At 42.8% G+C, this 27,123-nt stretch overlaps 1 protein-coding gene across 8 annotated transcripts in view; it reads left to right on the top strand.

Moving 5' to 3' along the window:
• FGGY (FGGY carbohydrate kinase domain containing) overlaps positions 1-27,123 on the top strand; it is a 384,511-nt gene that overhangs the window by 301,302 nt on the left and 56,086 nt on the right. For 7 of the 8 annotated variants that reach the window (XM_012785132.3, XM_075998778.1, XM_012785136.3 and 4 more), the window contains 2 exons: positions 124-244; positions 6,364-6,458. In XM_012785132.3, coding sequence (XP_012640586.2) covers positions 124-244; positions 6,364-6,458 — 216 coding nt within the window. The remainder of the gene's footprint in view (positions 1-123; positions 245-6,363; positions 6,459-27,123) is intronic. The other variant, XM_075998776.1, reaches the window with a different exon arrangement.

Consider the following 27,123-nt stretch of genomic DNA (forward strand, 5'->3'; position numbering starts at 1 on the left):
CGCTTTCTGAGATAGTGTATGTGAAGCTCTTATTGCAGTGTCTAGCACTAAACACTTAGTAAATGTTCCCTATCGTTTACTTTCACTACCACACTAACGCTTTCCACTGTTTTTCCCTTTAAGTTTGGGACCCGCTTCATTATAGAGGCCATGGAGGCAGAAGGCCACTCTATCAGTACTCTTTTTTTGTGTGGAGGCCTGAGCAAGAATCCCCTCTTTGTGCAGATGCACGCGGACATCACTGGTAAGTCTGGGGAGGAGAGAAGGCCAATGCAGGCTTGATAGCAAGTGGGTCTGGCCAAGTGCTGGGCAAGATGAGAATGGGAGGATCTGGGTGGTGCACCAGATTATCAAGATGATTGTGAAGTCTTTTTTTTTTTTTTTCCTTTTTTTAATTTTAGCGAATTATGGGGGTACAAGTGTTAAGGTTACTTATATTGCCCATGCCCCCCTCCCCCTCGAGTAAGAGCTTCAAGCATGTCCATCCCCCAAACGATTGTGAAGTCTTGATATTAATGATGGGAAAGGTGACTTCGGTATATTTTCCATCTATTGAATGATGGTGAGAAATGAGACAAGAGAGGTAGTCAAGGGCTAGATCTTCATTCATTCATTCACTCCGCAGTTTTGAGTGCCACTCCTGATTCAGACATTGTGTCAGGGATACAGAGATGAGCAACACATGATTCTTATCCCAAGCAGCTCAAAGTCTATTGAGGAAGGCAAACAGATAAATAAACTGTGGCAACAGCTTGAGTGAGAAAAGCACAGGGTATCGTGGAAACACAGTGGCACCCCTCACCTAGTTTGGGGCCTGTGATAGCCCCGGGTACGTGGTTTGGGAGAAACAATGAGGAAGCTGTCACAAGAAAGAATACAGAGCCCAGATGCTATGGGAAACATGGGTCTGGCTGCAAACTGGAAAATTTAAGCCTAAACCTCTGAGATTCTGTGATTCTGTCTCAGCTCATTAGAATTAGGGAGCATGTCACAGATGGAGGGAATCCAGTGTAAGGGACTGAGATCTTTGTGATACAGGCAGACAGTGGCAGAGCAGGAACCTTAGTAGAGCCCCTGAGCCCCAAAGAAGGGCCCCATTGGCAGGAGGCTTGCTGGTGTAGCAGAGGCTGGCCTGAATGTCTGTCTCTCTGCACCTGGTGCCCTCACCCATCTTGCTTCTTGCTCCCCAGCATCACCTGTGGACTGGTATTCCCTCCCAGGACCCATCCCTGGGTGGCCAGGCACCAGGACAGAGTAAGGGGAGGGAAGTAGGGGTAGATTGGACCCTGCCCACAGCCCCAGCTCCAGCCTGATCTGAGCCCACCTTACCCTGGCCTCCACTCATCATGTCCCCTTGCTGTCCCATCTCCCGGATTCCTTACCTCTGGCAACTGTACGGATCAGAGTCTCTGCCCCATCACAGCCCCCCTCCCGCTCCAGGCCACACAGATTTCTGCAGATGAGAGCCTTGTCTAACACTATGAACATGGGTGATCTTTGCACATTTTGAGTTAAACTAAGTAAGTCACTTACCTCCATATCATAGACAAGTAGACTGAAGCACAGGTGGTAGGGCAGTAAGAAAAGCATCCAGTCTAAGGGTAGAGCTATCAGGATGTAAAGTACAGAAATGACTCCCATTGACCAAGCGCCTAGTCTCTGTCAGTGTGAATCACTCTACGTACATTTAATCCTCACATCCTGCCAAAAGGTAGTATAGAAATCGGTGCTCCTGTCTTACACACAAGCACACTAAGGGTCAGGGAGGTGAATTAGGTGGAGTTTCTGAAGTCAAACAGCCAGCAAGGGGCAGGCCCAGGATTGTGACCCAGGCAGGCATGGGCCCAGCACTCCTCTGTGCTGTGCCGCTGACCCAGGTCTCTTGACTTTTCTGCCCAGTTTGTCCCATTTGATGATGAGCCCACTTTCCGGGGCTTATCTGAAAGACCCCATTCTGAAAGAGCAAAGACATAAAAAGAGTCCCAGTTACCTTATAATTTTCCCCAGGAGAAAAACTTAACTACATCTTAACTAAAAAGCAGCTGGCTGGTTCAGGTAAGGTTCAAACTTAAAATCTGAAGCCTACTACTAGCCAAAAAGACTTCCTACCCGGATGCAGGAGGGAAGATGAAAGTCAGCTTTGAGCAACATACCAGGGAATGGGAAACAGGGCAGAGCAGACTGGGCGGGGATTCAATGCTGTGGCTCTGGCCTTGGTGAAAATGGGTCGTCCTCCAGGCCTGACATCGCTGAGCTGACTCAGAAGCAGGGGGAGTGCAGCAGCATCACAGAAAGTTCTGCTTTGGAAACTGTTCTCCTCCAGGCTGTTGAATGAAAACGCTGTTAATCGTTATTTGGATTCGGATTGAAACTGGACCCTTTGTCTCTAACTATGGACCAGTTACAGTTCCAGACAAAGGGACCTTTTCTTTGGCCTGGAATTTCTCTGCCTTTGGAAGCCTGTGACTGACAAGTGATGGCAAAGTGCATCTGCCTTTGAATGCTTTGGGTTCTGCTAAACTCATTAATGCATCAGATAAAATAGTTCACATTCCAAGCAAAGCTGCCCTCTTCCTCTCCTTCACCCAGCACTCAGAGAAAAGAACACATTTGCATTTGTCCCTGTAAAAGGCACGTACACAGCAGCCTGTATGTAAGTAGTGCCTTTGGTGCCTTTAAATATTGCGTTTGCTCCAGTTTTCCTACAAAGAAAGTCTTAGAGAGGACCATAGACCTGGTAGGTGATTCTCAGAAGGACATGTGAAAAAGCACAATGGAATGTGGAAGACTTTCTTTGAGATAGTGTGGGATAGTGGAAAAAAACAGGAGACCAGCCCTGTGACTTTAGGAAAGTTGCTGTACCTCTCTGAGCCTCAGTTCCCTCTTCTGGAAAACAGAAATGTTACCATCTCCCACATGTAGTTGGTGCTTGCTGAGAAATAAATGCTCCCACGTTTGTGAGCACCAAGCTCTGTGCCTGGCTCAAAGGAGATGATCCATAAATGTTAGTTCACTTCTTCCCTCCAGGTAGCACCAAGCCACAAAGAAGGAGGCATGTTTGAGAAAAGAAAGCAGTTTAACATTTTGTAATAAGTCTTTGTCATTTTGGGAACAGACTGCTCCATGCAGGCAAGGAAAAGGGGCTTTGCCAGCTTGGAAAATGTCTACGTGAGACGGAAGAAGCTCCTTGTACCCTGGCCACTTAGTTAGCTGTGGTTACAAAAAATACTTGGTGTGTACTAAGTAATTGTAGGTTTCCCCCACTTACTGGGGACTAAATGTTCCTTCTTCTAAATTTTGTTTTCAGTACTGGCAATTTCAGTAGGGGTTTCCCCTCTTCCTGTCTTATTCATTATTTTAATCATTTATTCATTCATTTGTTCACTCAAAAGCATTCTCTGAACATACCAGCCTGCCAAGTCCTGAGCTTGGCATAGGAATACAAAGAGGAACAATAATGTCCTGCCAAGAGGTTCGTTATAAAACACAGAAAAAGTACCGTTGGTCCTCTGACCAAGATCCAGACAGAGTAGAGTGGGGACCCAGAGGACAGAGGTGTCAGTATCAGTCAGGTCCAGGCAGGGAACAGATACACATTCAAATTGGGTTAACTGGAGAAAAGTTGAATAAAGAGTGTATTTACAGAGGTGTGGGCAGGGTGGAGGAAATCCAGACAACCAATAAGTGCCCTGGGGCTGCTAACAGTGTTTTCACCCCTGGGCTTGCAGGGCTGAAGGCAGGGAGCAGAGCCCAACCTAAGGCTGAGGAGCTACATGAAGAGGGCAGCCCGGCAGGAGTCTAGTCAAGGACGGAGTGGGGAGCAGGGGAGGACACAGATGTGGTCCCCACAGACCAGTCTACAGGGGCTCAGGGTGAGTGGGAGGAGGAGGGGTGGATCTGCAGGGCAAATGGAAGCATGGGTTGGTCCACCCAGGGTAATAGGTGTGAGGAGAGAGACTTCAGAGATAAGGTAAACTTTAAGAATCATAACAACTAATGTTAATTTAGTGCTTTCTGTAAGTCAAGCACTATTTTAAATCCCATGCTTATAACAGCACTTTTAATCCTCTCAGCAACCCTATGACGTAGGTGGAATTTTAACCCCATTTTGCAGATGAGAAAACTGAGGCACAGAAAGGTCAGGTAACTTGTATAGGATCACACTACTAAGTCAGTGAGGAAGCCAGCACTGAAACCCTGGCAGTCTGGTTCTAGAGCACTTTGGGCTGCAACTCGAGAGCTGATCAGGGACCCTCAGGTTCACTCTGGTCTCTGGCTCCCAAGGGGAGAGACCTACGAGTATCCTTTCTCTTGTCAGAACTAGGGACACTCTGGCAGAAGAAGGCAGACCTGGGAAGTAGATGGCGTTTGGAGGTGCTGTCTTCTCCAACGTCCCGGGTCCCCAGGAAAGCCTGGGTAGGCACAGCCACAGTCATGTCTGCGCCATCCCTGGGATTCTGCAGAGCCTTGCAGTGCCCTTCCCTGATAGGGCCAGCGCGGCCCTTCATTGTGGCCTGGTGTCTCTGCTTCCCGTCTGGGGGTTGATGGGAACCTGCCCTGTCCTTTCCCCTCTGGTCCGGTTGCCAGCCCGGGTGAAACGCACATGCAGAGGCTTCGCTCACGTGGCTCTTAATTCTAACAGTAGCAGCAGCCGTGTCTCCAGGGCTCACCATCGGCCAGGAAATGTGCTAAGCATCGCGTGTGCGCCCTCTCACTAATGCTCACAACGCGCTTGTGCCGTACGTCTTATCTTCACCCCCATTTTGCATGTAGGGAAATCAAGGCTAAGATTGTGAGTGATGTGCTGAAGGACAGAGCTAGTGGAACCAGAAACAAACCCGAGTCTGAGTGCTCCCCAGAGCCCCTATCCCACCTGGCACCTTGTTGGCAAAGGCCCAAGCTCTGGCCCAGCAGTGTGGGGGCTGGCGTCCTCTTGGGGGGCTGTACTCTGTTCTGCGTCCTCCTTGTCTGGGGTACCTGGGGCAGCTGAGCCTGCCCTGAAGGAAGGAGATGAGTGAGGAGGTGATGGGATGTGGAAGTGTGCGTCAGGGAAGTCTTCACAGGCAAGATAGGAAGAGAAACCCGTCTTTGGAAAAATGACTTCTATATCTTGAGTAGAGGAAGATTTTACACCACAGATCTCACCTCTGTGGAGTTTGCTGCCATCTCCTGATTAGCAGATAGATAGATGGATGGCATTTGGAGGTGCTGTATACACACACACACACACACACACACACACACATATATATTGAAATGCTAAGAATCCCAAATTATTTCTATTACTCTTAAACCTACCGTGAACCCTCAGGCTCTAGAAGCATGTGGAAGGCTTCTCCCTGCCTGGGACCTCTGCTCAGCCTTCAGATACCTGTCTAAGTCTTATCTCCACTGGAATGACCACTACCCCAGAAAGTCCTTGTCTCGTCATTTAATCACTTGCCCCGTGCTAGGTACTGGTCTAAATGCCAGGGATACAGCAGTAGACAAAACCAAGTCCCTCCCCTCAAGGAGCCTCAGTTCTGGCAGGGGAGACAGATACCCAGCAAGATGAGTAAAACACTCTGGAAGGTGGGGAGGAAGTAGAGCAGGGGTTAAAGTGTGTTGAGGGGAAGTTGTAGGTTGAAATTGGAAGGCTGGGGAGGGCTCGCTGGGGAGGGGTGGCAGTTACCACGTGGGTGTCTGGGAGGAAGTGTTCCAGACACGGAACAGCATGGGCAAGGGCCCTGGAGCATACTCAAGAAGTAGCAAGGAAGCCAGGACAGCCTCGCTGGGAGGAGGGAAGGAAAGCAGCCCCGGAGCACTGGGGCCAGATCCAGGAGGGCCGCCCCTTGTCAGCCCCTGAAGGGCTGCAGCTGGCACTCTGAGCCAGGTGGGAAGCCCCTGCAGGGTGAATCCCACCCTCTCTGCTACTACCCTTCTCTGGGTACATCGCAGTTGCAGCCCCCTACACAGACCTTATCGCTCTCATCCATCTCCCCTGCGAGAGACACAGTCTGATTCATCTCAGTATTCCCCAGGCCAGCAAAGCACTCAGTAAAACATTTGTTGAACTGAACTTGAACCAAATGGCAGGTAGCAGCTTGCCGAAGCCTGGAAAACCTGGGCACCAAGGTCTCGTGAGTAGACGCCTATGGTGTTGGCTCCCTTGGGCTCCTGGGCTACCTCCCCAGCAGGCACAGGCAGTGAAATCTTCTAGAAGCAGGTAATCCTAAGGAACAGGGAACTTTGGTGGGGGAGGTGGAGAGGAGGCCCCTGCTACTGCCTTGACCTCAGGAGTTTTTGCCACCAGGGCTGCAGGCTGGCTCCCCACACTGCCCCCAGCCCCGCTCTCTAACCAAGGTGTGGCCTTGTCCTGCGCAGGCATGCCCGTGGTCCTGTCGCAAGAGGTGGAATCTGTCCTTGTGGGCGCTGCTATTCTGGGTGCCTGTGCCTCGGGGGATTTCACTTCTGTACAGGTATGTGAGGACCAAGGGGCGGGCCAGGGCCCCTCCCCTGTCTGAGGCCGTCCCTCCTCTTGACAGCAACTCACGTCTTGCAAAACACACACAGGATATAATTAAGAAATGATAGGTTCCAGCCAGGGGAAGCACAAACACTTCTAGCCTCAGACATATTTATTGCAGTTTTCTTTTGACTTGGCTTGTGTTAATGTTGGTTCATTCTGTTTTTCTGTTGGTTTTCTTTTTTCTACTTTAAAATAGCCTGTTAATTATTTGTTTTAAATTTCCCATTGACTGTTTTTCTTTGAGCAAGTGAAACAGGTAAGTCTCAAAACTACAATTTTTGATGTATATTTCAGATTTGTATTTGTCCATGCCAATCCCACCACTTTCCAAATACCCTTAAGGCCTCTATCAATGAGAAACACAAATGAAAATGTTAGTAAAAAGGGAATTAAAAGGGAAATTAAGGAACAAATATATAGGAAGAAGGAAACAATCTAGTGGCTGTGATTAAACAAAATAATTTGGCTCTGAGCTTCCTGGCAGCCAAGACAAAAAAGAACACATGATAAGTTGTGTAATTCTCATTTTTAAAAAGGGGAAACATACTAGTTTCTGGTGAGAGACAAAGCTTTTCCTACCACCAAATTGCGAAAGACATTGCACACGTGGGGCTTTATGGAGAGGCTTTGAGTGCTGAAATAATACTAAAAAGAAAGAGAGAAAGAGTATAGTATAGAAGTTAAGGTCATAGGCTCTGATGTTAGACCACCTGGGCTCAACTCCTAGCCTGACTTCCTCCCAGCTCATATGACCTAACCACCCTGCTCTGCGCCACCAACTCTTTTTCTATAATAATGATCGATAATGTATCACGAGTTCTTTCTTTGGGGCACCCATGCCCATTTATTCCCTGCAACAGTTCTATTATTCCCACTCTATAGTTGAGGAACCTGAGTCATAAAAAAGTTAAATAATTCGGCCTACGTTGAAACAGCTAGTGAATGTCACAACTGAGAAATCTGGCTCCAGAGTCTCAACTGAGATCTCAAAGAGATGTTTGTTCAGCTGAGAATCTGAGAGCTTCAGTGACTTGCCCAAGATATCAGGGTTAGGCTAAATGCCAGATTTTCCACCAGCAGTTCAGTAATTACAGCTCCATTTACTGTGACCCTTTTATGTACCAGACACTATGCTAGGAGCTTTTTGTATACGCTGCCTACTACCTATAACAACTCTTCATAGGCCAGAGGGATCAGACAACAGAGACCCAGAAAGCTTATAAAACTTAAGGGTATACTGTTAGAAATGAACACATGCAAAAGTCTGATGCTCTTTGTACTGCATTTGGGAAAATACGGTACACTACACACCATCCAAGCCTCTGGAATTAACAGCTGTGAAATATCTCTTCCAAGGAATTGAATCTACTCGTGAATATGTGTGGATTTTAACTGAGTCTTTAAATAAAGATGGTATAAGTTGAATTCTCAACTTTTTCTGGATATTCTGGTTTTTCCTCGAAAACATCACGAGGAGATATTTATTGTTGAAATGTCAATGAATTGCCAATTATTTTAATGTATCAGCTCCTGAAGATGTTCTCACAAATAGATGTCTTATCCTTCTTGGGCCAAATTATAATATCTAAAACCAAACAGCAGGAATCCTTACTTAAGGTACTGTATAGGTTACCTTGTGTTGTAGACTAAATGTGTCCCCCCCAAAGTTCAGATGTTGAAGCCCAGAGCCCCATTATGATGGTATTTGGAGATGGGGCTTTGGGAATTAATTAGGGTTTCATAAGATTGTGAGGGCAGGGCCCTGATCCCATGGGTCATGATGGTCTTGTGAGCCCTTCTATAAGTGGCCACCAGAGAACCTGTTCTCTTTCTCTGCCACGTGAGGACAGCAAGCAGTTGGTTGTCTACAAGCCAAAAGAAGGCTCTCACCAGAACCTGGTCATGCTAGCAGCCTAATCTCAGACTTTGAGCATCCAGAACTGTGATAAAATTAATTTCTCTTGTTTAAGCACCCAGTCTATCGTTTTGTTTTATTTTGTTTTTAATGGCAGCCTAAGCTAAGACACCTCATTCGATTTTGACAGTCTTCCTGCTTAGGGGATAAATGTTTGTTTCTTTGTGCTACATATGAGGAAACCAAGACTCAAGGAGATTTTAAGTTGTTTGCCCAATGCTATGCAGTTAATTAGGACAGAAACAGAATTGAAATGAAGGTTTCTCTAGATCTGTATTCTATCCTGATTATCATTCTTTTGCTAATTTCTTCAATTTTTTTTCTTTAAAAGTATTTTTTTACTTCATATGTGTTCAAAGGTGTATCTTCTGAAAAGAATGCCATCAGTCACAAATCAGGAAACTAGCATTTCTAGCTCCAAGGGAATTCCACTCACATCTTCCCCTAATCGGAAACCAAGCTTCATTCTACACTGACATCTTCACTGCATGAGATTTGCTCTTAATCTTCTGGAACAGAATTTAAGGTATGGTAAATCAGATATTGGAACTGATGACTTGAGTAGCAGCTGCAGGGCTCATAGCATCTTAAGGCAAGCTCATGTCACCTATTCAACACAAGGAAGTATGTGCCTGTCCTGTTGTCAGGAGACATAATCTATAAAAGGAGGGCCGGCTGTGAGAAGCCTGAGGTCTTATCTATCATCACTTACCTGAAGGAATCCTTATGGTCTTGAGCTCAGACAATGTCACCTGTCCTCTCTGGGTGCTTGTTCTATATGTTTTGTTTCTTTTTAAAAAAATGTTTAAATGTAAAGAATCGCCCCTCCTGTGTGACTGTTGAGATGAAGAGCCATGGGAAGTCCCAGTGACCTCTCAGATATACTCAACATCATTAGAATGATTATCCTTTGGGACTGCTTTGGAAATGCAAATGCATGTAGATTTGGCTTCATGAGCCCCTTTCCAAAGAAGAGGAGTCAACCTCTGTGCCCCAAACCTGGGGGCAAGCTCAAGATTCTGGCAAGGTGAGGCAAGACAAACTTGCTTCCTCCCTGTGATTCCTATTTTTCAACCTGAACATCCATACAGTCTTTTCTTTGAGCTTCAAAGATCCTAGCTTAGTCTGCAGGGTGCTTTCCATTCCTTCCTTTATTAAAGCTGAGCAATTCCTGCCAGCAACTTAACTATTCAGGCAGGCCAGATGTTTTGTCTTCTCATAGATGACACATCTAGCAGTTGGATGGAAGATTTCACTTCTTATCTAGATGGGCCGACTTTGCTAGACCCAGCCAGAGTCAACTCCTTCAGATGGAGGAAAGGCTAGGAAGACTCCAGAGAACCCAGACTGCAGACTCAGGGAAGAGGTTTATAGGCCTGAGAGACAGTTTCCCAATGTCCCAGGTCTGTGAACAGATAGTTTCAGCCAGGGGAGGAGCCCTGTACCTTCCTTCGGTGATACTAGTGGATCAGAATGTATCCACTGCTGTGGATTTTACTTATATTTAATAGCTATTGTAAACTTTTCTGTATTTCAATTCTGGGGGAATTTTATCAGGTGGAAGGAGAGATACAATGGATGGAATTTTCTGGTGGGGTGTTAATGAGAGATGGTCAACTACAAGGTCCTTTGCTATTGCAAATTTTAAAGCATGCTGACAATTCCTAGCTTCCACCCCCTGTCCTTTTATCCATTTATATTCCCTTAGGTTCTCTTTCCCTCTTTTCCCCTGCCCTTTTCTGCTCAGTCATCCTCTAGACATCTAAACTCTATTACTATTTCCTTTTCAAATTAGGATCTCACAAAGTGTACTGATACAACCATGTATCCATTCTAAAGAATGGAATGGCTGATAATATCTTAAAGAGTTGGACATCTTCAAAAAGTGTATTTTCCTTTTAGTAGTCTTCAAAAACTGTGTCTTCACTAGAGAATATAATCTCCTTAAGGAAAAGTATTCTTGAGAGCAAGTCATGGTCCTCTTTGTATCTGCGGCTTGATGAATAATATGGAATCAGACCACAGATATGCTGCTCTCCTGGGCAAAGTTCAGCCACTGAGCAGGTGGGAGGGGACACAAGGAAGGCAGTCCCCTTCCTTTACTCATAGGCATGTGGCATCCATGTCGTCTTGATCTCTGTTGACCTTTCCACCTGGTCACTCCCCCGTCCCCGCATCAGTGTGGTACAAAATGATCCTGTATAATTCTGAGTATCCTGGCAAATAAATAATTATACTTAGAAATTGGGAACATCCCGTGACACTTCTACAAGCTCCCAGATCCTGGAAAATTAACAAACTGGAGAAAATAAGTTTGTGAAACATCACCATTGCTTACATTTTCTAAGCACAGACAGTAGAAAGGTTCTAAGAAATGCAAGGACAAATAAAACAAGCAGTGGTTTCGAGTTGTTATGAGAGAAAACCCAATCAAATGGCAAAGATGCAGAAATATGAAATGGCTTTCCACCTTCTGCTTCCTTCACGCCCCCTGCAGATGTCATTAGCTTTCTGTAATTTCTTATTATAAGGGGCAGTTTTCCCCAAGACTGTTTATACAAAACATACTTTAATTCCAGCAGTGCTATTTGTCTTGACACCTGCCCCCGCCCACCCAAAAGAAGTGAAAGAAGCATCTGAAGCAAAATTCAGCAAAAGGAGACAGTGACAAGAGATCAAAATGAATTCAGCAATCATTTTAAGGGGAGCACCAGGGTAAAGAAAATAAGCCCTTGAAATCAACCAATTAATCAAAAACCTTTCTTCCTCCCACCGTGTGAGCGTTGCCACCCCTGTAAACCACTGACTCCACGCATTCCCACCATCAACTTTCCCTGTCACGTTCCAGACAGACTCCTGCGTCTCCAGACCAATACATGTAAGTGGCCAGTTGAGAGCTGTGATTACTCACCCCTTCTGTAATGTGTGCCCACAAGATAAACTATCCATGCAGACCGCAGCGGTCTACCCTTGAGGTCAGTCCTTGCAAACATCCTTATTGCTTAGCTAAAGCTTCTCCTATTTTTTTTTCCCCATAAAATTTACTTCATTTAAAGCCAGTTAAATTCATTGCGCAGCACTCACTTCCAGGCCTGCGATTTTTGTATACAATATGTCTCCCATTCTGTTTTATTTTGTGAGAGTCAACTTTCTGTGATTTTTAGTTCGATTTGGCTTCCTATCACCATAAATACCAGCTTTGCAATTTGCAAAGTAAAGCTGGTTAATCATCACTTTAATTTCTGGAGTTTTGGAAAGACAGAAATATAGTGGATATTCAGAAGTATGAAACCATCCTATTTCTTGGTGCAGTCTTAGTTTGCATGCTTTTTTTTTTCTTTTTTAGCAATACAACCAATAATTCATGAACATTGAAGGAAAAAGAAGAAAATTTAATTGAGATGAAAGAAAATATGAAAACACTGATCTTTTTACCCTAAAATAACCTATTTTAGGTTATTTAATTATGAACTATTTAAAATTCTAGTTTCTGTTCTTTAAATCTTTTCATATATATTTTTAAATCATTTTATGTATTTTAAATTATAAAAATGTATCCATACAATGCATACTGCTTTTTCCCCACCCAAAATTATATAGTAAACCTCTTTATCATTTTTGTAGGCTGTATAATTTTCTATCCCCTAAAATATATCATCACCTATTTCACCAGTTCCCAAGTCTTAAATATTTAGGTTTTCTCTATTGTTTTAAAGAATGCTGCAGCTAACAACTCTGTAGCTAAATATGTGCACACATCCTAAATTGTCTCCATAAAACAAATTATGGAGGTATCTAATTGTTGGGGCAAAAAATTTGCCCAACTTTTAGAGTTTTGATATGTAGTAATAATTTATACTCCCACCAACAGCGTGTGAAGATTCAGGGTTTACATTTCTTGTGTACAAGGAATCTCTTGCTGAACATTTTAGTTCCACTTAGCTTTCATCTCCAGGCCTCTTATAATCCTATTCATTTCACATATGGTCCTGATATTATCAACTTTTTTTCATGGCCTTTTGCCCTTTTCTGCTTAAGCATGTGTTTCTGGAGATATGAGATTCTGGTTTCTAATTAAATAGATTCAGATTACTGATTGAATTTTTTGAGTATCCTGTCCCACATGTCGATGTCCCATAGAAAGTCAATAGAACACTTTGGAATGGTAATTAATAGCTGAAAGAAGAATTAAATAAGAATGTGATGTTGGCCCTAACAGTCTTTATACTTATTGCCACACCTGGTTAACAATACATTCTTATTTTTTTAAGAATTCCCCTCTTCCAGATAAAATTAAAAACAAATCAGGTTCTGATTGATTATAAATCTTCTCGTTCTAGATTGCAGAATGGTACCATGGATGTGAAAGTCAAAGCTCAAAATTAGAATTCTTTTTTTATGAAATTATGTCAATATAATATATGTAACATATGACTTTCCTGTTCATTATAGGGTGATCTAGGAACAGGGCCTGTTATTTTTCATGAATTATCATTTATCGAATCCTTGAAGCAACCCAATGGGTGTGAACAGTGCCCCTTGTGCAGATGAGGACTCTGAAGCACAGAGACATTGTATAGCTTGCTTGATACAAAGTCCATGCTCTTTTTATTCCATCAAACCATATCCTACTAAATATATATGCATTGCCAAGGAAGTACATAGATTTCAATATGGCAGCCCAGTTGCTCTTCACAGGGTGGTGTGGTTTATAAAAAATATCAGCATCACACATTTGTCATCACTCCTCCACAATTTTTATTCAGGAACTTAAGAATTGGGCTTTTATAAAAGCAAACAATGGCCAAACATCTGCTGAGTTCTTAGAAATTCAGGATTACAGAGCTATATTTCTAAAATACGGTTTACCTAACCCTTTGACTTTTTTCAAGACAGCATTTCATACTGGTACAAATCTTAAAAAAATAATATGTAAGAGCATCTCCTAGGAAGAAATGCTTATAAATAATCAATCCCTTACTCTAATTATTATTTATGCCTTTTTATTATAAATTTTCTTGTTGGAATAAACTGGAAATAGGTAGTTTTTTTTTCTTTACACCAGGAGAAGTCATTAATAGCAATGAAATCCATGCTATATAAGCTTAATATTCATCACAATAAATTAAGCTATGAAATCAAATAAGAGATCAGAAAGATAGGGCTTTTAGTTAAATCAAAAATATTCTATAATTGGGAAAATAGCCCTGAAGAATTACTATGCACATGCCTACCACATACTACTAGGAAAAGCTTGACTCAGAGTGTGGAAAGTACAGAGTCTATGAACGAATTTTGGTTGTAGCATTTAGGCAAATGATCAAAAAGTATGCAGAAGGAAAAAAAAAAAGAAATCATTATTACATTGCCTAATGGAGGTATTTGATTCTCTGCAGTAAAACCATAAGAAACTACCATGGATTCAGAAACATGAGTAGCATGTCTTTAATTGTATGCATTTCAAAGAAATTTGAACATCTTATACTATGTTAAAGGTTGTATATAAGGAAATTTCCTATACAATTATCATGTTAATTTTACAAATAAGGGCTAGAGAGATTAAGTGACTTACCAGAGCCACTGGCTTAACCACTTTGGTATAGCATCGACTATAGTCGCCAGCCACAGATGAACACACAGCAACTTTAGCCGACAGCCGTGATATGACTTTTCTAATTTTTCATTTATCAAAATTGTGAACATTTAAAAATAACGTAATGAAAACATATATGTATATGTTACCTATTCTGATTTACATAACAAGTAAAGCTGCCTGTAAAGTAAAACAAGCTTTCAGTGCTTTAAAGCTTTCCTCATCACACAAGAGCAAAACAGACTCGTCGTCGATGCACAGCACAGACTATCGTGCGGACTGTGAGTGCCGGCTGTGGGCGAGGTTTCGTGGCCAGTGAGCGCCGTACCGAAGTGGTTAAAAGTGATGGAGCCAGAATCCAAGTCCTAACCTAGGATTCCCAAACCAAGGATTGTTCGACTTGCCCACAAATGGAAATGGACTCTTAAAAATTAGTATCAGAAATAGGTAAGAATTTAGATGTGTATTAAAATGCCCCTGTGTTAGTCAATGTCCGCACAGGTAAACAGAGAACACCCTCGAATTAGGATAATTTTTTAGGGTTTAAAATAGGGACTATTTACAAAGTTGTGGGCAGGACATAAATCACAAGGGAGAATGTGGTACCCTGGGGTTTGTAACAGCATGGCCTGCAGAGGTGAGGGGACAGCACGGTTACTGGAAGTTTAGAACTGAGGCCTGTGTGGGGACTGCCCAGGCAGCTAGTTTCCCAGGAACCCTGGAAGAAAAGGGCTGCGTTTTTAACCCTGTTCTCCCCCCTCGGTCTAACCTCCTGCCAGCCTCCCCATTGACTGGACTCAAAGTCAGAGAGCAAGGGAGCTCATTGAAGTATTCTGTAAAAGGCAACATCTCTAAGCTCAGAGAAGGGTGGGGAGGCATCTTCAGAGGCACATGGATATGTCCAACATAGTCCTCCAGGCTGGGCTGCTCGAAGCAGTCTGCAGACCGGAGGCCAGTCTCTAAGTGGTTTGTTCAGATTTGCAATGAAATAAGGAACTTGCAGAATGTAAATCAATTGTGTCACCGAGTGTACTGTTTAGTTCAGCTGACATTTTATTCATAGCAAGATGTTCTCAGTGAAAGAATCATTGTGTTGGCTCAATTTCTGGGGCAAACTCCTATGTCATTATGGTTAGGCCCCTTGAGTAGCGCTGAAATAGATTCCTAGCTCTGCAGATAATGATAAACACATTGGAGTCCCTTTCTTTGCTTTCATTTTCCTACCTTATCTTTTGTTAAAAAAAAAAAAAAGAAAACTAATGTTTTTCTGCACCTATTCTGAGCTGAGCACTGTGCCAAGGTAGCTTAGATGACATTTAATTCTTGCAAGTTAGATTATTCATTCACCTCCTCTTTATAGACAGAAAGCAGGCTCAGCAAGTTTAAGTAGTGTGTACAGGGTCCAACAACTAGCAAGTGGCAGAGCTAGCAGTCAAATCCAGGTCTGACTCAATGGCCATGTTCTTCTCTGTATCTAGGCAGCCCCAGGACTGTGCTTAAAATTATCTGACATTAACACTAGGAAACAAAGCAGGTGTTAGGGGCATTGCCTTATTTAGAGACCCATGACTGTGTTCTGTATATGTCATGTCGTTCATGATTCCTGGGCATAGAAACACCCAACTCCCAAACAATCAGATAGCACTATTTATGGGCACCATGCTACTCCACATCACAAGGCCTTTGCCGTCCTAGCCTGCCAGGTCCGAGGTGAAGTCAATTTGTTTCCAAGTGGCTCTTGTCTGTTTCCATCTCTTTTTAAACCTGGGAGGTCGGAAAGATGATAAGGAGAAGGAATTAATGAGAGGGATGCATTTCCTTAGAAATGTTATTAATTGGCTGGGCAAAACAAGAGAGGGAAATAAAATAGCTGCTCCTTACTAAGTAAAGGCATCTTCTTCCCTTATCTCATTAAAAATTAAAAGCACTCTTGGTTTAAGTAGGGGCAAATTAGTAATTAAGTGCTATATAATCAACTTGTGTAAACATAATATTGAAGGAAGGCCAAATTAATCACTCTGCTGGCTTGTTTTTGCCCCCATTAATGCACCTTTTACTCCGGTCCTTCCTGTGATGCCAGGATGCATTTTCTGATCTCCTCCGCTGCTGAGCTAGGGTGGGCTGAGCTAGCTGGGCTGACAGAAGACAGTGGACTAGACATGGGAAAGGCATGTGTGTGGGCCTGGATTCAAATAGTTGATGAGGATGGCTGTTTCCTTCTGTAAGCCAAGGTTCGTCAAAACAAGCTCACATGTGACAGGATCAGGCCTAGATGGCAGCAGGACAAAGAAGCATTAGACACAATCTCAGTGCCCAAGGAAGCCATGTCATTTCTCTCTTTCACTATAGCAGCAGCTGCATCTTCTCTGTGATTCCAGCTCCCAGCCACTCCCAGTCTACTAGGGGGAAGGTAGACACAGATAGAAACAGTTATGAAAAAGTCAAGACGGCAAAGACTCCACTTGCCTTGAGTGAGTTACTAAATTTCTTTGTGCCTCAGAGCCCTCATTCGAAAAAGATAACAGTGTAGATAAATTATCTCATAACTCTTGTTGCAAGGAGTAAACGTGTTAGTACATATAAAGCAAAGTGGTTTTATTTAATGTTGGCCATTTTTTTGTTTAAACTACAATTACTATAATGGGACAAGGGAGCATTCAAGAAGGAGTGTCTTCCACTGCCTTAAGGGCTAGGAGGGGCGTCCAGAGGAGGCAACATTTGAACTGGGCCTTGGAGGATTAGCTGGAGATGAGGCTGGAACTCAAGGGGCAGTGGGACCCCCGGCCTGTGCTATTTATCTTGCAACGGAATGCCTCCCTTGAAAACAGAGGAGGGGACATGGGGCTCAACTCTCTGAAATGGAGTCTCTCTCCATTTCAGTTCAACATAAGCAAACATTAATAACTACTGCTGGAGCCTCAGGCATGTGCTATTGTGGCAACTGCCTACTACCAGGTCAGGGCGGAGGGGGGATTGTGGAGAGAGGAAGTGAGCTGAGTCCATCTTGGGCAGGGTAAGAGGAAATTAAATGGGGCAGCAGAGAGAAAGTAACCCTCTAAGTCACTTTTCAACACCCCGCCCCCAGGGTGATGGCATCTCCTTGGCTTGCTAGTTGCATGAACAAACCTGGCTAGGCCAGTGACTTAATTTCTCAGAGTTCAGTTCCATATTAACTAACCCCACTGAATTGTTGCAAAGATTCTGTGAATGAAAGCACATTTGGCACAATGCCTGTTATACAAAAAAAAGTGCTATTATTATTCCCTGTGTTAATGTAATCTTCACAACAGCCCTATTAGGTAGGCGGTATCATCATGCCACTTTATAAAGTAGGGAATTGAGACACCAAGACATTGATAAGCTTCCTTAAGGTCACTTAGATGGTTAGAGGCAGAATGCGTGTTTAAACTCAGGTGGTCTGGCGCCAGACCCACCCTCTGTGTGGCTTCCCACAGCCCAGTGCTTTGGAAGGTACCTAGAGCTAGATTTGCATGTTGCATGCTAGAGTAGGGCAGATGCCACTCGTTAATGTCCAGACCCCTCACTTACTGGTGAGGAAGTTCTTCCTTCCTCCTATTTGAGAGAATCATGGGACAGAGCCTACAGCTGTGGTGACCCTTTAACAGGTGAGGCAGGTGGGACAGGTGGGGCAGGCCCGGGTGACTCACCAGAGAGCATTACATTACCCTTGGACATGGCGGGATGCAGCTGCTCACACTGATCTCGGCAGTTTTGCTTAAGGAACAAAACGATGTATTAATTTATCATTCATACTCTGCTTCCATAAAGGACTTAAGAAAGCTTATAACAAATGACTAAGGCTACCAGAATGAAACTGACAAGTCAGAAACTATGTAGAAAAGGAAAAACACACCAACCCCTTATATTGGGGGTGTGTCCTCAAACTTAAATGCCTTCAGGTAGGAATCAAGCCATATAATATACATGGCAAGATACCAACAAAGGACAAGATGATTTGATTCTGTACCAGGTTGGAGAAAAGTACTAGAAAAGTATTATTAGTAGTACCAAAAGTACTGCCTAAGGATGTTGAAACTCAGATTGGTTTCACTTGGGTTTGGTGAGTGCCAAACGAAACATCTATGGGACAGATCTGGCCTGTGAGTATATGCCCTGCACTAAGAGGATTACTGTGACTGGACTCCGGCAGCCAAGGCAAAACTGGGAAATATGTCAAGTCACATGCTGTTCATGGAGTCAAGGAAATATACCAGTTCTTTAAAAAAAAAAAAAAAAAAGACCACATTTTTGATTGTGCCAAATTATACGATTGTTATTTCTTAAAATCAATGAACCTAGAAATCCTTCCATGGATTTGTAGAAGATGCAGAAGAATTTATTATATACAACCTTGTTGAGAGCTGAGAGCATGACATTGAAACCTGATCTCAAGTCTAGGATAGCCTGGGTTTATGCCTTTCTGGAGATGTCACTTGATTCGGGGATAGAACAGGGAATACCTGGTTTGGTGGATAGACAGCATATCTCTTCACCTGTCTTCCCTGAATATTCCTTTCCTAAGCCAGCTTTGTAAACAAAGCTGAGTCACTGACCTAGGGGTGTCTTAGAGGACCTCAGTACTAAGGCTTTCTACCAGCCTGGCATAAGAGAGGTGCTAAAACGAAGCACCCATCAATTGAGAAGGACGACAGATGTTGAAACATATCAGATATCCGTAAACAGCAAGCCCACGGAGGCCATGGAACTTGGCATCCTCTTAGTAAAAAATACCCTGTTGCCTGCAAGAGAGAATGCCGTGGACTTTTTTAAACCACTTTAAGTGATGTGTTTTTTTTTTTCCATTTGGACGATTGCTACCCCGTGAAATATTTTCACTGAAAGATGGTCTGCTATACTCTAATTTTTTTTAAATATCTACTTTCTAAAAAGCAAATCTAATGTTCACAGAGTGTTCTAGGCTGTCAGACCTGGAAATATAGGTCTTCAAAATACCGTCCCAGCAATTACAAGGAGTTCCACGTCCGGCTTATCTCGTACCCTCTTTTTTACTATCAGCAGTGTGATTCATATCGTACGTAATAAATAGGGCCATATTTCACATTCTCTAACTGTGCATTAGGTCAGTCCTTTCACCCCTCTAAGCCTGTTTGCTCATTTGTGAAAATAAGACTATTAAGAGTTTGTGCCTCATACAATTCTTGTGAAGATTAAATGAAATAATATATATAAAGTATTTAATACAGTTACCAATGTGAATAAACACTCAAGGAGAGGTATACAAAATTATAGTAATATTATGATAATGAGACTTATATAAAATTATAGTAATATTTATGATGATAACTATCATTGTTAGCTGATTATAAATCACATGCTGTATTAGTGCTTTACATACGTATGTTATTGGATGATGGCATGGCTGGTCCTTTGCCTGTTTGCTCTCAGAGAGCATACCCCCCTGCCCCTGCTCTGCTGTATTTTCCATTTCCAAGGCTTCCTTGCACCTGGCCTCTGGGTAGGTTTGGCCATCAGAAGATACTGGTGGGAGAAGGACATGCAGGAAGAAGAGAAGCCATGTCATTTCTCTCTTTCACTATAGCAGCAGCTGCATCTTCTCTGTGATTCCAGCTCCCAGCCACTCTCAGGTCCCAGTTCTGGCCACTTAGCCCTTCTCTGGTTTCAGTTCCAGCCTGACATCGCCCCTCCTGGCCATGGTCACACCACTGCCTCCCATTGTCTCTTGATTCCTAAGAGGGGTAGCAGCTGTCTGTTGTTGCTGATCTCTGGTGGCTTCAACATCACCTGTTTGGTCTCTAGGTTTCTTCTGTCACTGATGAAACCAGTTTCTTATATTAAATTCTTTCTGTTAAAAGACTTAGAGTAGTTTCAGTTACCCTGACTGGACTCTGACAAATACAGTTGCTTTTAAATATTAAAAGAGAAGTGAGTCCTTACAGTGAATTCATTTCCTGCCTCTCTCCCTGTTGGAATGAGGTAGGCCAACCAGGGGCGGCTGGTTATCACAGAGAGCAGTTCACTTTGACTAAGTAAAGCTCACAAGACAAGAAATTGGCCTAAGCATCTTTGGTGACTACTGCCTTTGTACCCAGCCTTGAGTTTGGCATTGAGGCTAGGGGGCTCGGATAGCTTACAACCTCTCTGAGACGACAAGACTTGATTACAAGTCACAGCCAAGCACAGTACAAGGTAGTATCTACTCAGAAGGAATAGGAGCATCTCTTTCTTAAGCCAGGACTCTGGGCCATTCACTGTTGTAGGTAAGTCACTATAGCAGGTATGTGATTATTCTCATCCCCAAATGAGGAAATGGAAGTTCAGACCGCTGTTAAGTCATGGTATTAGGAATTTAACTTAAGTCTATATGTCTCAGAGCCTGTGTTTATTAGAGACTTGTATCTGCTCCTCAAAGTTGTCTAGGCTTTTTCCTGTTTCAAAGGAGATGGTAAGAACACTACATACATAATTCATATTGCTCTGGTCTTATATAGAAATGTCCTTACAGAAATAATATTCAACCTCATTCACCTAATTCTCAGAAGGGGCTTATGTGGAAAAGTGTTTTCATTTTTTACAAAAGAGGAAACACTCTCAGAAAATTAAGAGAACTTACCATAGGTTCACACTATTTACATGAAAGCTGAAATTTGAATGCATGTTTTTCTGTCCCCAAGCACATGTTCTTTTTACTGGTGGCATCCAAGAACTGGCGTATGTAGTTTAGGGCCAAGTGTTTCTAGAAATTACAAGAAAAAGAGAGAGAAAAGCAAGGCCAGGTTTCCCACCTTTGAGGACGTGACAGTTGGGTTAAAGAAATAGAAACGAAGCGAGGAGCCTAAACCAGAGAGTGCCATTGCATGATCTACTCAGAGGTAATGACTACCAGCAGGAAAGAGAAGCATGGCTTTGTATAAGAAGTGGGGCTTCAAATGGGCTGGACTAGACATGCTAACTTAGGACAGGCGGAGAAGCAGCAGGATGAGGGCTTTTTAGATGGAGGTGCTGGTGGTGACAAAGGAACAGATGCAGACAGAAAGGAGACGAACGTAACTCCTGGGAAGTGTCGCAGTTCAGGAGTCGCAAAAGTGAAAGTTGGATATGTAGGACCACAGTTGACTGCAGGTGGGGGTTGTTACCTACAAACATTTCAATTAGGAATTTGATAGCAGTCTTGGGAGTGTCATTGCCCAGCATCCCTTCTGCTTTGTCTATGGTTAAAAAAAAAATGTTGTAGGCTGATAGTCTCATTTTTTAAGTGCTTCTTAGATGATAATACTGTGGCTTTCTGCTTAAGGAAAAAATAGCCCGTAAATTAATTCAGTCTGTGAGTAATAGCAAAAGTTTATTACTTATCTCTAACAGTTTTGAAGAGTCCCTGAAATGGAAGGGGAACGCTCTCTGAATGCCCCTAGAATGTGATCCTGTTTCACTAGAGCACATCTGTGTACAGGGGGCTGTAAAATAACACGCTTGAGAATTTCAGGATGGAAAAGGCACCTTCCGGGACAATGTCACTGAGAGATGGAAAGCAAGGAGCCCACCTTGCACCGGCCCGAAATGTAGCCCTCTTCCCTCTGTATCCCCCTCCTCGTCAGCTGACACCTTGGCCTGGAGGAGCCTGTGTGCTGGCTGGGTTGAGGGGAGTGGAATTCCTACCAAGTTGGCCGTGTCAGTTTCACCTGTCAGCATCTCTGATGAAGAGGGATCTTGACAGACCAGACTGGTTTGGATAATTGGACTGCGGCAGTTGTCTTCATCTCCGTAAGCTGACTCGCCACTACGGACGCCGGAGGAGAAATTTGTAGACAGTCCTAAAATGGAGATCCAAGCAAGTGCTCCTATGGCTAGGAAACAGCAGGCTTTAGGGAGTCCAGTGTACTATGGTGTGGTGGGGAGCTGGGACTCCTGTCTTCAAGGGGCTACTAAAAATGATAGAGGAGGTTCATTTAGTATGCAGCAGCCACTGTTGAAGCACTTTTTGATTTACTTAATCCTCACAACAATCCCATGAGGTCCTGTTAGTTGTACTTGGCACAGGAGGAGGCTGAATCACAAAAAAAGGTGTTTTCCCAAGGTCACATAGCTTGTAAAGGATGAAGCTCAGATGTTCTGATTCTATGGTCTCTTCGCTGTAAAATACTGAAATCCATCTCTGTAAAGGCTCTTTGGGAAGAAGCCCATGTTGGCAAGGCCCACCTCCCCCCTGCCCTAGCCTGTGCTCATCTCTTGCACTGCCATCCTTAGATGTTTCAGTCTTTGCTTACCTCATTCAAGTGTGAGTTCCAGGTAAGGGTCCAACTCTTACTCATTCTTAGCCAGTAGTAGGTACTGAATACATGTGTGTTGTACTAGACTGGAATGGACATTTTGGAGCTGGCTAAGAAGGCAATCTACTTGTGGCTAGTTACACGGAATGCCACACCCTTAAAGCTACCGTGCCACTGTAGGTGGACTTGGATTTAATGACCTTAGCAGAGAAAATCTGATCTGTGTCTCTAGAAACAACTTGCCCTGTTCACAGTGGCATTGGCATTGGCACGGATTCTCACTTGTTCTAATTTTTCAGAGATAAGCTCCTCAATCTTTAGAGTCTGTTTAGTGACTGAATAACTCAGTGTATGACCTGGAGCAAGAGATCCATCCCTGTGGGCCTCGATTTCCTCATCTTTAAACTGAAAGGATCAGGTTCTGCTATTTTAAAAATGTACATCAGTGGAAACTTTGGGAGGCCGATATAGAAAACAGAAGGTGAACTGTGTCTCTGCCTTACCCATTGCTCCCTCTCTTTCCCCACTTCATGGCAGCCTCCGAAGGTCTCTGCTGAGCATGAGCACTGGACTAGATAGTCTCAAATGAAATAATCCAAAATATATTAAAATAATATATAATGACACTTAATGCCATAATAAGGTAACTTCAAAATAGCCTCGTCTAGGTTGGAGGGCCCATTCCATGGGATCTCTGTGCCTGCATGACTGTCAGACGCTGTGTGTTCCTGGCGGGGCAGAGTGTCAGCTTGGCCTGATAATGTACAGTGGGTTGGGGAAGCTAAAGCCTCCGGGCCTCATTCTCTTTGGCTGGAAACAGACTGCGTGTCATGGCACTGCTGAATTAGAAATTCTATCCAGCAGCTCTTGGAGATTGATTTTCCATCTGGGGATCTGACCTCTTGTTTCTCTAGCAGAGGGGATCAGACTGTTCTGGGAGGAGTCAATGAGCTGGCCCCCAGAAAGGCTTTCCTTTTCTTTTTCTTTTTTTTTTTTTTTAACTGTATGTTTCAAAGGGAATTTCTGATTACTTTGGGGGACTTAACACCACCGTTTGAATCCTTTTTGGTACTTAGAGCTTTGAGAAATCCATACCACCCCCACATCAGTCCTTTGTGCTAGAAGATTACCGATGATTTAATTCCATTTATGTCATTGCATTTGTAAAAAACGCTTTTGGATTCAGGAAAGAATGCCCCTTTTCCTTTATTTTTTGTCATTTTCACAGACCTATTATGTAAATGTCTCAAGACTAAGAGTCTTGCTTTAAGCTATTTCTGTATCTCCAGTGCTTAGCACAGAACCTGACATAGAGTAGCCACTTGATAAATATTTGTTCATTCATTCAACAAATACCCCCTCGGTACAATGGTAAGCAAAATAATCATGGCCCTAATCCTTATCAAGTCTACAGTTGAATGAAAGAGATAGTTAAAAAAATAATAAGTATAAATAAATATATATTATATCTTAGAGTAAGTGCTATAAAGGAAAGGAATAGGTTCAATGGAAGAACAAATTATTAATAGAATGATTGATGCATGAATGAAAGTAAATGACCCCAACTCCCAGCCCTTAATCTCTGTCTCATCTCATCTCTTTGTAAATAATAATCATTGCTATTATTTTAATTATCACAACTGCTATCATTTCTTAAGTATCCACTATATTCTAAGCTCTGTGCTAACATCTTCATATTTATCATATCAAATTCTCAAAATGACCCTGGTGGTAAAGCCTTCTTATCACTTAGTCCAGATGAAAAAATAAGGCCCAGGGAAGATAATTACATAATTTGTTGACAACCGAAAGTTGACAACTTTCAAAGATGAAACTGAACCAAAGTTGGTCTGACAGAGCCTCTGCTGAGAAAAAGGAAAAGAAATTCTCATGAATTCCAAAGATTATCACCACAGGTTTGGGAAACACCGCATCATATCATGTGGCAACAGGTTCACTGTGTTAGGTGAGAGGACAAAAGAGAGAAAAGAAACTTTGCTAGAGAGTGGGAAGGAAAAGGAGGAAGATAGTGTTCTTGACCTGGCCATCTTGTCAGCCTAACAATAATAAGCCATCACCATGGCAACAGGAAGTCTAATCAATGACAGATGTTGAGTCACTTTAAAAGCCACACCAACTGAATGCCAAGCTGATGCTGTAAACCTCTCTCCTCTGCCACAGCTAGGCTAAGCATGCTATGGTCATGTTGGAGAGACCCGTCTCTTGAGGGTGGAACAAACTCTGGACGTAGCGTCAGAAACTTGAGTCTGAGGCCCAAATCGGCCCTGTCTGAGCTCTGCTGCCCTGAGCAAGTCAGTTCACCAACAGTAGGAGGTAGTTATCATTAATTTTATGATCATTATAATTAATATTACTAGTAATAGTAGCTTTCTTCGATTCAGTATATCTAAAATATGTAAATAATATTTATGTAAGCATTGTCAGGTTTAAATAGAATGAAGGATGTGGAAGTGCTTAATAGACTATAAAGTAACAAAAATAAAATATTATTAACACTGAGAGACAGCTTGATATGATAGAGCTTGCACTGGAATCTGACAGACGTGACTATTGACTTATAGCTTCATCTGAACAAGTCACTTAAATGCGCAGAGCCCCAGCTTCCTAACCAGTGAAATTTCTTAGTACAAATCTGTAAAATTCTCTACCCATCTTACAAGACTTGGGTCTGATTTAACCTCTCTGCACTTCAGTTTCCCCTGCGTAAAGTGGAAGTGGCAGTGTCTCCCCCCTCATGAGGTTGTGGTGAGGATTGAATAAGTGAACACAGGAAGAGCATTTAGAACAGAGCCTGGCACAGGCAGTGAACCGAAATACCAGTGGTGGTAGGGAAGGAGGAGAAGAAGAGGAGGAGGAGGAAAAACAATTAAAATGATATATGTGTGTGGAACTGTGAAAGCTCAGTATGACACAATTGAGAGCCCTAGTCGTCATTGTCAAAATACTTTTGGGCAGTTCCTGGACTGCTCAGCTCATCCACATGTCCATCAGCTTTCTCATAGGTCCCATTGTCTCTGCTGCCTTTTTGTCAAGCCCAGTCTGTATGGCTCCCCCGATCCCTGGCTGTGCAGTTTGAAGTAGGAAAGGAGAACTAGGACAAAAAATTGATATTAATAGAAACCATGGGAAAAATTTGCTTAGAGACCAAGTTCTCTACAGATCAGTATTTCCCAAAGAGTATTCTTTAATATATTAAAAGGTATTCCTGAAGGGAATTAGTTTGGAAAATGCTATGTTCAAGTTAACTAGGAGTCTTGTTTTGTTTGTTTTGTTTTGTTTTGTTTTGTTTTGTTTTAAGAGATCTCTCTATGTTTCCCAGGCTGGACCCAAACTCCTTGGCTCAAGAAATCCTCCCACCTCAGCCTCCGAGTAGCTAACACTACAGGCTCATGCCACCATACCTGACTGTGACTCTAACTAGGTATCTTTATAGCAAGACTTCTGTTAAGACTTTAAAATATAAACATATACTGTGAATCTTCCAGGTTGGGGAGACACATAAAATACAGTGTTCTTGACCAAAAAAAAATGGTTAAATTTACTTGACCAATGAATTCGTTTTTAATGGAGTGTCTTACTTTGCTAAAGTTTCAAGAGCAGTACCACAAAAAACATTTGAAAATTCCTACTAATCCTTCCATCGATTCATGTGTCTATTTAATGAATGAAAAGAGCCCCCATGGTGTATTTGGCAGTGACTGTGTGCTAGATGGTGGAGAAACAGTGGCACGCAAAACTGATATATTCCCTACCTTATCAGAACTCTCAGGAGCTACTGGGGAGAAGAAGAAGTTGCCCAGCAATTTCAATGCAGTGACAAGTGAAAAGATGGAGAGGACATGTACTGTGGTACCAGGGGCAGGAGATTCTTGCCCAACCTGGTGCATTAAGGGAAGTTTCCTAGGGGAAGTAACTTCTAAGCTGAGACCCAAAAGAGAAGTTATAGCTATTGGAAACATAGCCCATGTGTTGCTATATTGTATCTCATAGCAACCTTCCTAGGTAGATACAATGAGAGCGGTAAAAGTTATTAAGTGGTCATTACCACCTAATGAGCTCCTACTACAGGTCAGGCACTATGGTAGGCATTTTACAAATTTATTGCATTTAATTTTCGCAACAATGAATGATACCATCAGTTTACAGATGAGAAATTGAGACCCAGGGAAGTTAAGTGGCTTTCTCAAAGCTTCACGTGTAATTAGTGCAAAACCAAGACTTCAGTTTAGGTCTGTCCAGGTCCAATGCCCATGAACACTGTGGTCCATCAGTTCTGGGCATGAACAGTGGCTTTTCCATGACAGAGTTTTCACTAGACTGAGAAATGTGGAAAAGTAAGCAGAATGTCATGAATTCTTTCTTTAGCTAATTTTTTCTTCTTAAGTGATTTATCCTGAGAAGTCTCCTTCCCAATTATTTGATGTAGAAAGTCCTGTAGATTTCTTTTTAAATATTACTTGTTAGAGAATACTTCAAGTTCTTTCTTGGCAAAATAAAAACTTTCTATGTCAGTCTCCAAAGTCATTTTGGAAGAGTTACCATCTATGAAATCTAAAATCTTGGAAGTGGTCCGTGTATGCGACTCTATAGAACATATCCATTCTGAAGATGAGAGGAGTATGAGCCAGTGCATTGCTGTGAGGTCTGCTGGCTCAAAATTAGATGAGTTGCTAAATTCCATGGGCTCCAGTAGCCATAAATGGAGATAAAGTAAGATCATGTGGCATCTCCCAAAATGCACAAACCCCCTCATGGCACTTAGCATGATTTTAGCTGGTCTGTGGACACTCTTTTTCAGATAGTTAAATATTTATTTTAA

The sequence above is a fragment of the Microcebus murinus genome, chromosome 2 (genome assembly GCF_040939455.1).
Source record: "Microcebus murinus isolate Inina chromosome 2, M.murinus_Inina_mat1.0, whole genome shotgun sequence".
In the NCBI taxonomy this organism is placed as follows: domain Eukaryota; kingdom Metazoa; phylum Chordata; class Mammalia; order Primates; family Cheirogaleidae; genus Microcebus; species Microcebus murinus.